The sequence below is a fragment of the Diaporthe amygdali genome, assembly GCF_026229845.1.
Source record: "Diaporthe amygdali strain CAA958 chromosome Unknown NODE_10_length_1141467_cov_65_626103, whole genome shotgun sequence".
NCBI lineage: Eukaryota > Fungi > Ascomycota > Sordariomycetes > Diaporthales > Diaporthaceae > Diaporthe > Diaporthe amygdali.
This window is the reverse complement of record NW_026517030.1, coordinates 822,665-837,423: the sequence shown is the minus strand read 5'-3', so window position 1 is coordinate 837,423 and position 14,759 is coordinate 822,665. Positions and strand designations below refer to the sequence as shown.

Below are 14,759 nucleotides of genomic sequence, written 5' to 3'. Positions count from 1 at the left end.
CAACCCGCTTTTCGGTGCCAAAGATCAACACTCGAATTGCAGAAGCAAACAAAACGAGGCCAAAATGGACTTCGCGGCGTTGATGTCCCAAGAACTCGCCAAAAAGAAAGGTCCATCCCCGTCCGAGTCCAAAACAGCCGCCGACACATCGTCCAAATACGTGCGCAAGGCCGACGCCGAAGCCGCAAGGCAAGAAGCATACCTCGCCGAACAGAAGCGACTCGCAGAAGAAAAAGAAGCCAAGGCCGCCGCAAAACGAAAACGCGAGGAGGATGCCGCAGAAGAGGCGAAAGCAAGAGAGGAGAAGCGCCGGAAGCTCGCCGAGGAATCAAGACGGCGCAGGGAGGAAAAGGAGGCCGAGGAGGAGCGCGCGCGGCGGAAGAGGCTTGGCCTGCCGGAACTGAAGCGTGAAGACGGGGCGTCGGCCTCCGGCTCCGGCGGCGAGGAGGATGACGGGCAGGACGAGGCGTCCGGGCTGACGGACGACGAGCTCACGGCCAAGCTGCGGTCCCTGGGCGAGCCGGCGGCGCTGTTCGGCGAGACGCGGGCTGCAAAATTGAAGCGCTACCGCAAGCTCACGACGACGGTGACGCAGGGGCCAATCCCGACAACGCTGCAGCTGGTGGAGGAGAAGGACATGAAGGTGCCGGACGAGATCCCGGCCGCGGGCGACAGGGAGGCGCGGAGGTGGCTCTACCGCCAGCTGGCGTCCTACTTCACGATGGTGCTGCGGGAGTGGGAGCTCGCGCTGGCGAGGGAGCGGGCCCAGGCCGGCGGCGAGTTCGAGACCACCGCTGCGAAGCAGGCGTACAACACTATGGTGCAGTGCAAGCAGACCATGACGCCCCTGTTCCGCAGGTTCGAGAAGGCCGACCTGGACGAGGACGTGCTCAAGCCCGTCGTGGAGATTGTCAGGGCCGCCCAGGAGCGGCGCTACGTGGATGCCAACGACGGCTATCTGAGGCTTAGCATCGGAAAGGCAGCGTGGCCCATTGGTGTGACCATGGTGGGTATCCACGAGCGAAGCGCCCGTGAGAAGCTTCACAATGGTGAGAGAGGCCATGTCATGGGTGACGAGGTCACGAGAAAGTACCTGCAGAGCATCAAACGGTGTTTGACTTTTGCGCAGGTAAGATGGCCGCCTGAGGATGTGAGGCAGCTGATGGGCTAAGGGAACAGGCCCAGCATACCAAGTAGATTGGTAGGAACTCCAATGCATAGCGTAATTATTTCCACGAAGTTATCGTCCAGTTTATGGACTGCCTAATCAATCCTGGATGCTTCTTACTCTAATAATGCACACACAAAACAAAATTGGGTCTCTTCCTGTGTTTTCCCGACTCCTAACGCCTCCGCAATTGGTTGGGACATCTTGCTCATGAAATCAAATCGCTGATCGCGATCGAGGATCCTCCAAGAATCTGGGTATCAGGGTAGTCACCCAGTCCACCCTCATTCGGACCATCTCCCCATCTTGGGCCAGTGCCCTGCAAGGCCCCAACACCAGCCGAGCCCTGGTTCTTGTGCTTTCCCTTGACCTCAAGATCTGCAGACACGATGCCTATTCGCCGGATGCGATCCAGAGCCTCCTTCTCGTAGTTCTTTGCAGCAGCCAGAGCCGCCGCCTGCATCTTCGCACGAGGATTTGGAGAGGTGATAGTCACAACCTAGTAGATCATCAGCATGCTGTCATGGAAACAAATGCGCCGGGGGGTGTAGGCTTACCCTGTCGATAGCGTCAATGCGAGCATCCAAAGTGCCATTCCCAATCATATCCACCAGCTCTCGGTCAATCGATCCTCCAGGTGGAGAAAACGCAGCGTTCAAATTGTCGATCGTGACGCAAGAGAAGGGCTGCACAAAGTGGAAGATACACTTGCCACGGATCACAGTGTACAGATGCTTAAGATGAGGCTGCAGGTTGATGTCGAGGAGATAGTCTGAGTGGTAAGACTCGAGGATGGACAAGCAGGCCGAGTATCTGCCGTTGACGAACTGAGAGATGGCCCTTCGAATATGGGGCTCGAGCTCGAGGTACGTGCGGAAGCTCGAGTTGTCCAGGACTCCGCTGAGCTCTGGTCGGCTCATAGTGGCTAGTGCCAGCAGACCTCCATAGACTGCGATGTCGTTGGGACTGGCGAACTCGTCGTACTGGGCAGGGCTTACGGCTGGATCAACCTGCAGAAAGCTCCGCGCCGCCTCTGGGTACTTTCCCTGACCAAGGTGGGCAATTCCATACAAGATATGGCATATCGTCTGTTGACTCTTGTCGGTGGTGCCCTCGGCCTGCAAGCCGCTCATCTTGTTCACGTTGGTCGTAACAGCTGACCAGTCGCGGCGGTAGAAGGACAGGCGGGCAAGGTGCATTCCCACCTCAATAATGTGCTTTGCCGTGCTGACGTCGGCGCGGCACTTGGAATAAGCGTCGTATGCCAGGGTCAGCTCGCCGATCTTCTCAAAGTGCTTTCCGAGGTCCTCGTTGCCCATCTGTGCCCATGTCAGTTGGGTGAATTCGGAGGGGAGGGGTAGTCGGGGAGACCAACCCTAATGGACTCCTTGACAAGATTGTTTTTGTATTTCTTCAGCTCAGCCTCGAGATGATGTGTTTCTGCTCGGTTCGCCTTGTCCGTCTCGTTGGCCCACACGTTGTCATACTTGGCCTCCGGCTCGTCTGGCCCAAGCAGTCGCAAAAGCTCATAAGCGTCCCTGTAAGTCTGAACGTCTCTTCCTCTAGATGTCACCTCGTGGATGACGAGCTTCAACGCATCGACGCTGAGGACGGTTGACGTTCGCGCGATCGTGAGTAGTCTGTCGAGCCTGGTACGGCCTTGGAATGAGGGTCAGCCGGAAAGCCAACACGCAGTAGCTGGAGGGCCCCACGTACCTTTGTAGTTCTGTATGTAGGATTCCAAGTCAAGCTTTGGGATGTCTGCGAGCGACCGGGTCAGCAAGCTGGGTATGTTTGGGGGTGGGCAGCGAGCGATGCAAGATCAGGCTGGCAGTGACTGCCAGAGAGCTCCTCGTGGGGAGAAGCGCAGGAGGACATACCTGTGACGACGATGCCGCCTTGCTGGGCCCTCTGCGCGAACTCAGGCGGCAGGTTGTCGTTTGAGCTCGCCATGGCGATTGCTATGGCTGAAGCTCTGGTAGTTCCTTATCGGGATGTAATCGCGCTGCTATCGTGTTCTGCTGCGCGTGGTGGTGGCAGACGTGACAAGCTTCCATTCGCTCTGCGGGCAGTGTAGCGACGTGCAGCTTCATTCTACCTAGGCTGCTGGGCAGGCAGGGGTGCAGGGGACAATGGCGGGGTACCCAAGAAGCACAGGCCAGACAGGCCCCCCGGGTCGCAGTTTCTGGGGCACACCAGCTCATCGGTCTTCACCGGCAGCGCCGAGCACAGCCCGGTCTTGGAGGGGCAGGCTAAAGCATGCCCAGATTCACAACAGATCACATCAATAAGCACACCTGGGGTGCTGTGCAGGCTGAGGCTGTCAGGCCTGTCGATCTCGAGTCCTGCTGATGCACACACCCTTCTTCTAGAAGCCTATGACGGCGACATCGCGTTATCACAATTTCACCACGAACCAGTCACAGTTCCAACCATCTCAAAGTCTTTCCGTGGTGTCATCAAGAAGTCTCGGCTTGATCTGCTGCCATCCACGGCCGAAGGGAAACTCTGCTGAGATGCATGAATTTGCTGGTCTTTGAATTCGGATGGATTTGGGATCCACACACAAATGATCGAAACCAAAAAACACGTTGAAAATTACTCCCGGGAATAAGTAGTAAACAATATTGTTGCATTGGTCTCAGGTTTGGGAACAGCCGCCGCCCAGAACTTAGCCGAGCTGCTGTCCGAAAAGTGTGTCGCACACTGGCTGACTGGTACACTGGCACTCGGGCTACGTCATGCTCGCTTCGCTTCAAAAGTTCTCTCGAGGGGGGGCCGGGGCCTGGCTTGGCTATTCGGAGCCGACGCACAACGTCCGAGGCGGTCCTATTGTCCTGAGTACACATTTACCTGCGCGCCAGCCATGTGAGCTTCGCACTCCTGGTTCCTGTACACTTTCTAAAGCTGGGCCGATCCATCGGTTAAAAGGTATTGGTATGATTGGTCATGATGGTCAGAACAACGGCATTCATGGCTCACGACCGCGCCGTCACGGAAGGACTCGACTCGACCCGACACGACTCCCCCGGGCGCCTGAAACACCAGCAGCGAGACGAGTGTTGCACGCACAGTCCCTCTCACCGCGCCTACCTTGTCTGTTCTTGTGGAAACATTTCCGAGCAGAATTGTTGTCCCGTGACTCATGCGTGCCATGGCGACCTAACTGCCATGTCATGATGCTGCAAAGTCTGGGAGGCTGACTGGCTGAGAGGCAGGGGAACCCGTTGGGGGGTTTTTTGAGATCTCCCCGCCGTCTTGGCGAACCGTGCCGACGTGCCAAGATCGGCGAGGGCCTGGCCAGTTGCAACGTCCTTCCGGCCGCCCAGACTTGCAGAGTGGGTGGCCACCTCGCGCCCACCCAACCCACCAGCCCACCTACGGGCTGCTCCGCCATGGTGGCTGTGCTCCTCCCCTGCCATGCGAGTCTAGAGGCTTGGTTCTCGCAGGATGGGGCGATTCGCCGGAGGACAAGAGCACATTACTATTACGCGGCGGATTGCCTGTCTCAAAAAGATTCTGATGCGGTGCGACCGTGACTGCTCTGCAGCGACTGGCCGAGCGAGCTCCGAGGTCTGGATCCTGCCTTGGTCAAGGTCAGGCACAACGACCTTGGCGCTTGGCAACATCTGTGACCCGGGTCAACGCAGAGAATGGCAGCAGGCATACCACTGTGCAGCGCCGAGGGGCAGAAGTCATCAAGGCACATGAGCGGCTCGCTTCCGGGGTACAGTCACCCACAAACCTTGGACGCACCACTGCCGCCGCCACCCTCGGTCTCTCTCCGTGCTGCGGTGGGCTTCCAAATCTCGGCGGCCACCCTTGACCCGATTGACCTGCCCTTTGCGGCAGACTACTGGCTGGTACCTGAAGAATGGCAGGCTGGGCTGTACCGAGGTGGTGTCGAGAAGAGAAGTCGCTTATCTGAGAGGCCGGATTCTGTTGAGTCGGATTGACCAGACTATAGTAGCAGATGGACCTATGTACTGGGTTATAAGGTATCCCCATACACCAGCCAGCCAGCCAGTCCAGCCCACGGGGTTCGTCCCACTCGAAGGAACCGAAACCCGGGAGACCTAGACTATGTGATCACTGCGGATCCAACGTGGCCTGGCTGGGGCAAGGTGTGGGTACATGGTGGCATCTGTTGTCCGGGTTCACCACAGTACATGATCGGCCACACGTACCAAGGCGACATGACATGACAATGCCGCTGGCCAGCGTCTCCCAGGCCATTATCCCATGGCAATTGGAAGATTCATCTTCGTCTCAAATTACAATAGTGGCACAGCATGCAGGATCTGCGTGCTGCTCTTGGTACTGCAGAGATTCAGCACGGGCAAATATTGATCTATTCCTCCGGGAATTCCTTTTGCCGTGCTGTAATGCTTGACGTACCTAAGTACTGAACAGTACCAAACCCCAAGAACCCCAAAGAAAATTTCCGAATGAGTGCGTACCAGCTAACGCCCCACACAGCATCTTAATCCCACACCTGTCTTTCCCCTGTGCCCCCCCCCCCCCTTCTCTGTCGCAACGCTCTACCTTTCCCGTACCCTACCTTAAGGGCATTAATCTGTAGTCTCGCCCTGGAGCTTGCGCGTCTCCTGTCTCTGGTGCCAAACATCAGCAAACCGTATTCGGCGCTTTGGCACAAGCTCCGTGCTCTGGTACCGTCGTATAGACAGACTTATGGCCCGGTATGGGACACCTTGTTACACTGATCCTCCCGCACAGATGGCTCCCCAGACCCTGTCTCCGTGTCCCAGCGATCTGAACTGACGGCTTGGCATCGCACCTCACGTCAAGCCCTCAACCGTCTCTTGGAATTCCAGTGACACTACTCGCCATCATATCATCCATCGTCAGGCCCCCAACAGGGCAATCAAATCGGGTTTTCCGACCCAGACCAACTGATTCAGCACTGCCTCTCACTACGTATACACCAGCCAACATTGTGTGCATTCCCTTCACAATTCGCGCGTATCAGAGTTCCTGTTAGCCATGCCCCCATCGAAGCTTTATCCACCGGGCCAGCGGGCTAGCCACTTCCACTCGATTTGAATGGTTATTGTGGTCCTCATGTCTCCATCCTGGATCATCCCAGTCCTGGTCTCTTCTCGTCCCCTTGCAACAGATAGCCTCGACTCTAAAGAGATGCCGGATACCACCCACTTCCCATTCCAGAGCAAGGACCCTGGAGTCACTCTTTTTCTTTTCCTCTGCTGGCCAGGACAGGTAACTACCTGGTGGCTCGACCAGTCATCGCCTGAGCGTTGGTGCTACGTAATCAACCATGCAGAATACCGTGCACTTTTACAGCTTCCCGTGTCAAGACTCCCTCGCAACCGTAGCCCCCCTCCCCCTTCGTCAACCCCTCTTCCACCCGGGAACGTCCCCGTCGTCACCGGTGGCCCTAAGAAGTTCCATAGGTTTTCCACCAGCCTCCACATCACAACCCATCCCTGCCCAACTTACATGCCAAGCTTTCTGCTAAAGTGAGCCTTCACAACCTTTTCTCCATCCTGCATGCCTCCGGCACCGAACCGGCGGACACAGCCCTCCACCCCCTTGCTCTTTCTGACTCCTTAGGTCGACAGCCAACGGAAGAGAACCCACCCAGGGCTCGCTGGATTCCGCATGGTACTGTACATACATGTGTAGACTAGTTGGGATATGCGCTTTGTCTGCTGGGCATCGCTGATGGACGAGACTTCGGGATTCCCCCTGCTCCACACCTAGTCACCGTCATTATACATAGGTACACCATATGTCCTGCCACGCCCCTCTGTCATCAGGAGCTGTACCTCTCCTAAACTTTTTACTGAAGTGGACCGTTCATTGATGACTGCTTCTCTTGTTTCCCTCTTGTCTTGAACCCGCGCCCAACGTACCTACCGAGCAGCGACGCTCTATCCCCAAAGTCGCTAGACTTGCAATACTCCCCGAAGTCGCGGCGCTCCCCGGCGGGTGAACCGTGTTATATCCGAGCTGTCCGCCCTGGGTTTTTGAATTAGAGTCGGCCATGTCACATGGTCCGCGTTCAACTTGACCCACAGCCATTGTGTATTGTCATTGACAGTACTTATAGCTACTGCCCATAAGACATGAGCCACGAGGCCTGGAGAGGTGCAGGGAGAAATAAAAAGCGGGAGTTGGCAGGCCACGGCTCTTGAGTCCTTGTGACCAAGGAAGGGTCTGGCCAAATAGGGAAGTTGACGACAACGGCCAATTTAACAACCCCGTCCACGAATTTCACAGTTGCTCGAGAAAAGCCGTCCAGAAGTATTGTAGTCTCTACAACCGAGATGACTGATCGGGAGCTGTCACCGGAATCCGGCTCCGGTGGGCCAAGCCCACTTTCGGAACACCATGATGACCAGCAGTCCCCCGAGGACTCCTCGGTCAAGGCAGAGCAGGGTGACGAGAATTCCACAGGGTCCAATCAAACAGTACAGATGCCCGTTCAAAAACGGCGACGTGTCACACGTGCCTGTGACGAGTGCCGGCGCAAGAAGATCAAGTGTGATGGCAAACAACCATGCACACACTGCTCTGTGTACAGCTATGGTCAGTAGATTTCTCTTCGAAATTCCGGTCGATCCCCCCTGACGTTGCCGAATTTGCAGAGTGTACTTATGATAAGCCTTCCAACCGGAGGCGGAACCCTGCTCCTCAGTACATTGAGGCCCTCGAGAACAAACTGGCGCGCGCAGAGGCATGCCTACGCAAATTTGTCCCGGACGTCGACCTTAATGACCCGAACCTGGATCCCGCCGTCCAACAGGAGTTCCAAAATCGAGAACGACAAAGGCTACACGCTGCAAAGACCCGACAGGAAAATGCCAAGGAGGCGGAGAAGCAGACGGCCCAGATCATGTCCATGATCGAGACCTTGGGCCAGTTAGACCTTACAGAAGGCGGTGGATGGGACTTCCGAGGCACCTCATCTGGCGCTGTATTCCTCAGGCGGATGAAGGACCATTTCAGGGGCTTACTCGGTTACGATTACCAGACTACCTTCCTCCCACGACCGACCCAGGTCCCAGGCTTGCTGAAGCTGGACTCGCCGCAGTCGACCACGGCCTCCACTCCTAACGATTCGAGGACTTCAAACGTTTACGATTTACCGCCGAAAGAACGCGCTCGTCAATTGAGCTATTGTGCGTTGTCGTGTGCAACGGCACTGCTGCGAATCGTACACTTACCATCTTTCTTCGAGAAGTTTGAGTTGCTGTACCAAAAACCGGCAGACACATTCGAGACAGAAGACAACCGTTTTCTTGGTCTGCTCTACGCAGTGATGGCCGTGGGTTGTATGTACAATATTGCTGAAGAGGACGTCGACAATCAGGTGAACTACAGCGAAGCAACAGAGGAAGGGTAAGCTCTCTAGACAACGTCGGGAAGAGGCCATCTTTCGAGTGCTGACACGGCGACAGGATGGGTTATTACACGTCGGCGAGAATCCTGCTGCAAGACATTACAGAGTGTCGGGATCTGACTTCGTTACAGTCCCTACTATTCTTGATTCTGTTCCTGCAGGCGACTTCGAATCTAAGCGCGTGTTATGCATTCCTGGGCATTGCTTTGCGTACTGCCCTCAGGATGGGTCTGCACCGGCATCTGCCCAATGCCAACTTCACTCCCCTCGTAAGCGAGTCAAGGAGACGCATTTTCTACTTTATCCGACAGCTAGACATATACTGCTCAGCACTCCTCGGATTCCCGATCTTGCTTCACGAGGAGGATATCGACCAACAGCTCCCTTCAGAGATTGACGACGAGTTTATCACTGCGGAAAGCATCTTGACGCCCCCTCCCGAAACGCCTGGGTCGTTCTTTCAAGCATTTAATGCGCATTCGAGGCTTATGGAAATACTCATGAAGGTCATCAAATACATATATCCACTCAAGGGCATTGAAGATGCCGTTACGAGTTCGGACAATGAATCCAGCGCAACATACATGATTGAATATCGACGCATCAAGGAGATCGAGGGTGACCTTCAAGTGTGGCATGAACAACTCCCGCAAAGGTGGCGTCCTAGCGCCGAAGGGCCCATTGAAGTAATGCGGTAAGGCTATGATCTGATTTCTGACTATGTTGACGAGGCTGTCCCCATGCCTCCTTGCTCTTTCTCTTGACCTGTCCGTCTTTCAGAAGCAGCGAACTAATTGTCTCTTTTACAGAGTTCGAACTCTGTTGCGCTTTGCGTACGCCCACGTGCAAATGATGCTGTACAGACCATTCCTACACTACATCTCCCCGAGGCTGTCAGCCGGCAAAGTCGTCGATGAGAGCTACTACGCCTGTGCGGCCGCTGGAATCAGCGTTTGCCGCAATATTATCCACATAGCGATGGAGATAAAAAACCAAGCTCTTGTGGTCGGCCCCTTCTGGTCCATGCTGTATACTCAGTTCTTCGCTATCCTGACGCTGGTTTTCTACACCCTCGAGAACCCAGATAAGCAAGGCTCAGCAGAGATATTTTCTGAAGCAAATGCTGGACGAGAGATGATCGCCAAAATGGCCCTGAGAAGCCTGGCAGCGGACCGAATCACGAAATCTCTGGACACCTTATGGGACAACCTTCCAGAATCGGTGAAACAAGGCAAGCCTCGAGGTTTGTCCACGAAGAAGAGACCTGCACCTGGACCAAAACCAGGTCCTGTCCCATTGTCAACTCATAAAGCACCTGTCCCGGCCAGCAGAGGCAGCGACACAAGGACAGGAGCCCCGTTAGCGTTTCGGTCTCCAATGCAGGGTGGCCGCTCCTCCTCGCGAGGCTTCAGCGTGAATGCTCCTGAACTTCATGCTTTGGACGTGTCAGGAACAGGGGCATCTGATACCGGTGGAGAGACGCCCTCGTCGAGCCACCCAGGCGAAAGTCCCTACATCCCCCAGCACCGCAACAGCACCAACCAGACAATGAACCAGAGCCCGAACAGTTTATATAAATTCGACGCGATGATGTTCACATCGGGCGATCCCTTTGCTTACCCAAATCAACCTCTTGTCGAGGCACAGCCACAGCAGATGCCGGTGCCTCCCCAAGCTGACTCGAGTAACTTCTTCATGGCACCAGGTCTCTACGGTGGAATAGAAGGGCAGTTGAGTGAGTCCAGTTCACATTTCATTATCCAAAATTCGAAGAATCTTTATGTTTTTTTTTATGAATGAGAAGTCCCGAAGCTGACGCGTCGCTTCCGCAGCGGGCCCTCTACCTCCGTACCTTATGCAACACCCGGCCGGGCAGGCTGGTCTCGACCTATCGACACAGATGTACCAATCACCCAGCTCGCTGGCTGCGCAGCAGTACCACGTGAGACAAGGGCACCACCACCAGCAACAACAACCACAGCCTCACCCCGGCGTGGGCAGGGAAATGGACGAGATGATGACGGAAGCGGGTTTCAGCCGGAACTGGGACATGTTCAACGGAAACTTCAAGCCGATGTGAGCAATACTGCCAGGGCAAGGGGAATGCGATTGATTCGACGTCCACCCGGATGATTACAACGCGCATCGCTACGAGAACAGGAATGATGAAGAGGGCCGGGCGGAGGGAGGAGGGCATGGAGGTGGCGGTAGGTCGGCGGTTGACCTACGCCCCAGGGCATTTTGGTCACCGATGGCGTTTTTGTGCTTTCTGGTCGGCAGATTCAAGGAGCATTTAGACCTGCGGATTGTTCCAGCGCTTGGCCCAAGAGTATCGGTATTCATGGCCATTCGGAGGGTTTTTGGATGGGTATAGGGAAAGGGGGCCAGCATGGGAGACACTGGTCCCCGCAGGCATAGCGCCAATCGGATTTCCTTTTTTTTTTTCTACTTTCATAACTCCCCCCTTTTTCCTCGAAACACTATGTGTACTACGTTTTAGATCGTGTTCAAGGTGGAACACGGAGTGGTCTTAAGGGTTGGGAGGATCAGTCCGCAGCCACAAAGTGTTCACTTCGAATGCCACAAACGACGCCGGCCTGGGACAGAGCGAATCATTTCCCACGCTTGCTGCAGTGGTTGTGTGTTGTCGCACGGTGGTCAGTGGTCTTGAAGCATAGCATACCTGCATGGGCGACGGCAGGTGGAGATCCTGTGTTTTGAACAATTCCGGTGTCACTACCCCTGAGGAAGCGAGGCTTCTCCGGTATTCAACAATGACGAATTTGGCCACCAACCAATTTCAAGCATTATGTAGATTCATTTCCAAACTTTTTTCTTCTCGACAACGCACTTAAATATTACCACAGGCAGAAGTGAAACCGTGGAATACGGGGGAGAAGTATTTCTCACCAGCGTTTCCGGCTGGTATGAATCGAAACAGTCGTACATGCGTACCTAACTCACTTGCCCCTCTTGGTAACCTCAAAGAACTCCGTCAGTCCTTTTGCCACAACGTCCACGTTCATGTTCACCAGCGGCATCTTCTCATAGCTCCCCTCCTTCATGATTGCCACCAGTGCCAGGTAGCGGTCGACCTCGCGCAGCATGACGGGCCTGAGTCCCTCGTTGACGACGATGTGGCTCTCGGCAAACGACACGGCCACCTGGTCCTCCAGCCGCTGGGACCACGGCGGGCCCTCCAGCCGGTCGCGGTGCGCCTTGGAGCGGCTCCAGCTGCCGTAGACCATGGATACGTCGATGATGACGTCGATGTAGTCGGAGCAGATTTCGTAGCTGGCCATGTCCGCTGGCGCCGAGTCGGTCGCGATGTAAATTTTGGACATGACGTCGAATAGGTATGCCTTCTCGAAGCGGCACGTCCGGCATAGGTTGGTCAGCATCGCCTCAAGCTGTCCCAGCCTCGGTATCAGCTTCTGAATGACCTTCGAGAAGGCCTCGAAGATGGAGTGGTTGTAAATGCTGGTGAGGTGGAATGTGACTGGGGCATTCTCGAAGCCCTCGTCTGAAAGCTCGTCCTGAATGCGAATGGTGATGTCCCGCTGGATGTCGAGCTTATAGTCGTCCGACAGGCCGTCGACCTTGTGAATGAACACCTCAATGTTTATAGAGGGATAGTTGCGCTGTAGGTACAGGATAGTGCCGTTTAGCCGTGATACAGCCTCGAGGTAGTCGTCCTGCGCGTCAATGACCCAAATGAGCGCACCGATTTCGCCAAAGACGGCGTCAATATCGAAACTCGGGTTGTCGAGAAAGTCAATCTGCCCAGGAAAGTCCCAAACTTGAAAATCCATGAACGACCTGGACGTCCTTTCCAGTGATCAGTCCGGGCTGGCAATGGTGTCACAAGGGATACTTACGCCATGGAGTCCTTTTGAATTCTCACTGTCGATTCCAAAAACAGCGTTTCAGTGGGCGGTACTTTGTGGAATACGACGCTTGAGATGGACGATTTGCCACTCCTGGATGTGATCGTCAGTCTCGAGTCGTAATGTTGTAGCATGCACCCAGAAGACTTACCTCCTCTGACCCATGAGTAACAGCCTAGGTTTACTCTTGCCGGTGTTTGCGGTCGCCAACTCGTTTGTCGGTGAGAAGGCCCCATCTCGTTGTTGTAATCGTGCTCGGTTCTGTTCGTAAAGACGTTCAAGATTTAGCGCTGCTGGACTGACATATTTGACATTGGGTCGACGGGGCGTTCCAGGAGCGGACGAGCCGCTGGACCCCAGAGAGGACATGGTAACATAAGTGAACCGGCAAAGATCAGGAACAACAAAGGGGCCGGTTTGAAGAGCAGGTCGAAGAGAAGATATACAAAGGTATACGCCTAGTCAATGGAGGAACCAGCGAGCTTCAAGACCTTGAAGCCGGCATAGAACGACATCTGGGTGATTGATCGTATGCACATTCCCTATATCTTCCCGACCAGCCCGAGGGTCCCCAGCAGTGGCTGTTGGTAGTTGCGTCCAAATAACGACTGTCATGGGCAAATCGAACGGGACGGACCGTTGCTGCAGTATCTCTTGGGTTGTTTGCAAGATCTGGCAGCAAGCCTTCGGTACTGGTCAAACGGTCGTCCGGATTCTCGGGAAGGAACCGCCACGATAGATCGGTGGGTGGGAAGGGCGGCGTGGATATCAAGTCTCTTTCCCACATGCATCGACGGGAGGACGCATGCGATCTGACGTTGATACGCACATGGCATCATTTCCAAGGTCGGCAGACGAGCGAGTGTGGCCGGCCGTTCCTTATCTTCTGCCCGCATCCGCTGCTCCCGTTCAGCTACCGGGTTTGTGACGTCCGAGCTAGCGAAGGAACAGAAGGAAGGCAGAGATACCAATCACTCTGAGGGTCGCACAAGCTCATAAAGTGGCTCAGCAATAGTCGGTGAAAGCTGAGATACAAGCTCGGAGTGACTCAACTCGAGGTCCCCTGCCTGATCCAAGCTGACCCAACAAGTCTGCGAGGCTGACTATTTCGCCGGACTTGAGAGAGCCCAGCAGATTTAGTCCTGGGAGCACTGGGTGTAGTGAGATGCCACTGGGCATGACATGTGAAGCACTTGCGGGTGAGGTGATGCAGATGGGTCTTGGGGATGGACAGCGGGCGCAGCCGGCCTCGGGACTTGCCACCTCGTAGCAATACATGGAGGTGTGACGAGAACCGAGGGGGTGGTTTTTTGCCGCGCAGGGGCCGAGACAATTCAACCGCATCGAGGATCGAGCCCGGAGTACGCGACGGGGCGAAAGAACATGAACATCCAACAGGGACAGCAGGAACATAGGAAGGACGGGGAGAGCATTACCTCCATCGTGGGCGTATGTGGGATCCAACCCTCACTCTTTCTGCCTCCTTAACCACTCAGAACGGCTGGCGCTTCAACGAATCAAAGCGAGAGGCAGTGAGTGCGTGAAAGGTGCAGGATTGCTTCGTCCAACGGCGCAGCTCATAGCGGTACCCTTGCCCTCAACCTGCATCAGAGGCCCAGAGGGGCCGTGAAGACGGCTGCGATACGACCTGAAGCTGACAGGTGACGCGAGGCGGATGACTGACCAACTGGAGCACGAGTTAAACATAGAGCTCAGAGTCAAGCCAAGTAAGAGCTGAGTGGTTACCAACCAGATTGGCAGATGATTTTGGAGCGAGCCTCTCCCTCGGAGATTTCAATGGTGAGATTGAAGAGGCCGGCGTCAGTCAAGGGTTGCGTGGCGATGAGTCGGCGTCGGGAGGCTGGAGACTTCTGAACTCAAGCACTGTGGACTCTGATGCAAAGCAAGTCGAGAACCTTGTAGTTCTATGCCGGCTGCGTCACTTGCGGCGGCTATATGTCCTTTCGTGGAGGCGATGGGTGCTTCGATGTGTTGATGGGCCAAGCACTAACAAGATGAAGATGTCCACGAACTGCGAACCGTCCAAGGACAGCCGATAACCTGGACCACAAACCCTTGTACCAGGGTTAGGGTCATTGACCGTTGAGCATCGTTGTGCCCGATTTAGCGTGGACCAGACTACAGTATTGACTCAACTGTAACTTATGTCAAACACATGTCAAAAAAGGCACGTCTGCATACGGCAGACACCTTGCATGGCACAGACATGGGCACGGCACGGCACAACGTCTTCGTGTCGACCGTATGATACGACAAGCTCCGGGGTGTCACAACGGCCAGACAGCTCAAATCACCTCTC

General features: G+C 55.2%; 5 protein-coding genes across 5 annotated transcripts; 3 read left to right on the top strand and 2 right to left on the bottom strand.

Moving 5' to 3' along the window:
* Positions 1 to 64: 64 nt before the first annotated feature.
* J7T55_009223 (prp18 domain-containing protein) lies at positions 65 to 1,171 on the top strand (the record flags this gene model as incomplete). The annotated part of the gene is made up of 1 exon (XM_053142167.1): positions 65 to 1,171. One exon carries the CDS (start codon positions 65 to 67, stop codon positions 1,169 to 1,171), a length of 1,107 nt encoding a protein of 368 aa, XP_052995064.1.
* Positions 1,172 to 1,376: 205 nt separating this feature from the next.
* On the bottom strand, positions 1,377 to 3,121 carry J7T55_009222 (uncharacterized protein; the record flags this gene model as incomplete). Its single annotated transcript, XM_053142166.1, has 5 exons — positions 1,377 to 1,667; positions 1,726 to 2,487; positions 2,544 to 2,827; positions 2,885 to 2,929; positions 3,049 to 3,121. The coding sequence occupies 5 exons, from the start codon at positions 3,119 to 3,121 to the stop codon at positions 1,377 to 1,379; spliced, it is 1,455 nt and encodes a 484-aa protein (XP_052995063.1).
* Positions 3,122 to 4,821: 1,700 nt separating this feature from the next.
* Positions 4,822 to 5,124, top strand: J7T55_009221 (uncharacterized protein; the record flags this gene model as incomplete). The annotated part of the gene is made up of 1 exon (XM_053142165.1): positions 4,822 to 5,124. One exon carries the CDS (start codon positions 4,822 to 4,824, stop codon positions 5,122 to 5,124), a length of 303 nt encoding a protein of 100 aa, XP_052995062.1.
* A 2,352-nt stretch (positions 5,125 to 7,476) lies between these two features.
* Positions 7,477 to 10,632, top strand: J7T55_009220 (fungal specific transcription factor domain-containing protein; the record flags this gene model as incomplete). The annotated part of the gene is made up of 7 exons (XM_053142164.1): positions 7,477 to 7,738; positions 7,798 to 8,331; positions 8,422 to 8,551; positions 8,611 to 9,246; positions 9,362 to 9,795; positions 9,865 to 10,287; positions 10,385 to 10,632. The coding sequence occupies 7 exons, from the start codon at positions 7,477 to 7,479 to the stop codon at positions 10,630 to 10,632; spliced, it is 2,667 nt and encodes an 888-aa protein (XP_052995061.1).
* An 880-nt stretch (positions 10,633 to 11,512) lies between these two features.
* On the bottom strand, positions 11,513 to 12,808 carry J7T55_009219 (uncharacterized protein; the record flags this gene model as incomplete). The annotated part of the gene is made up of 3 exons (XM_053142162.1): positions 11,513 to 12,371; positions 12,431 to 12,532; positions 12,591 to 12,808. The coding sequence occupies 3 exons, from the start codon at positions 12,806 to 12,808 to the stop codon at positions 11,513 to 11,515; spliced, it is 1,179 nt and encodes a 392-aa protein (XP_052995060.1).
* Positions 12,809 to 14,759: the final 1,951 nt, after the last annotated feature.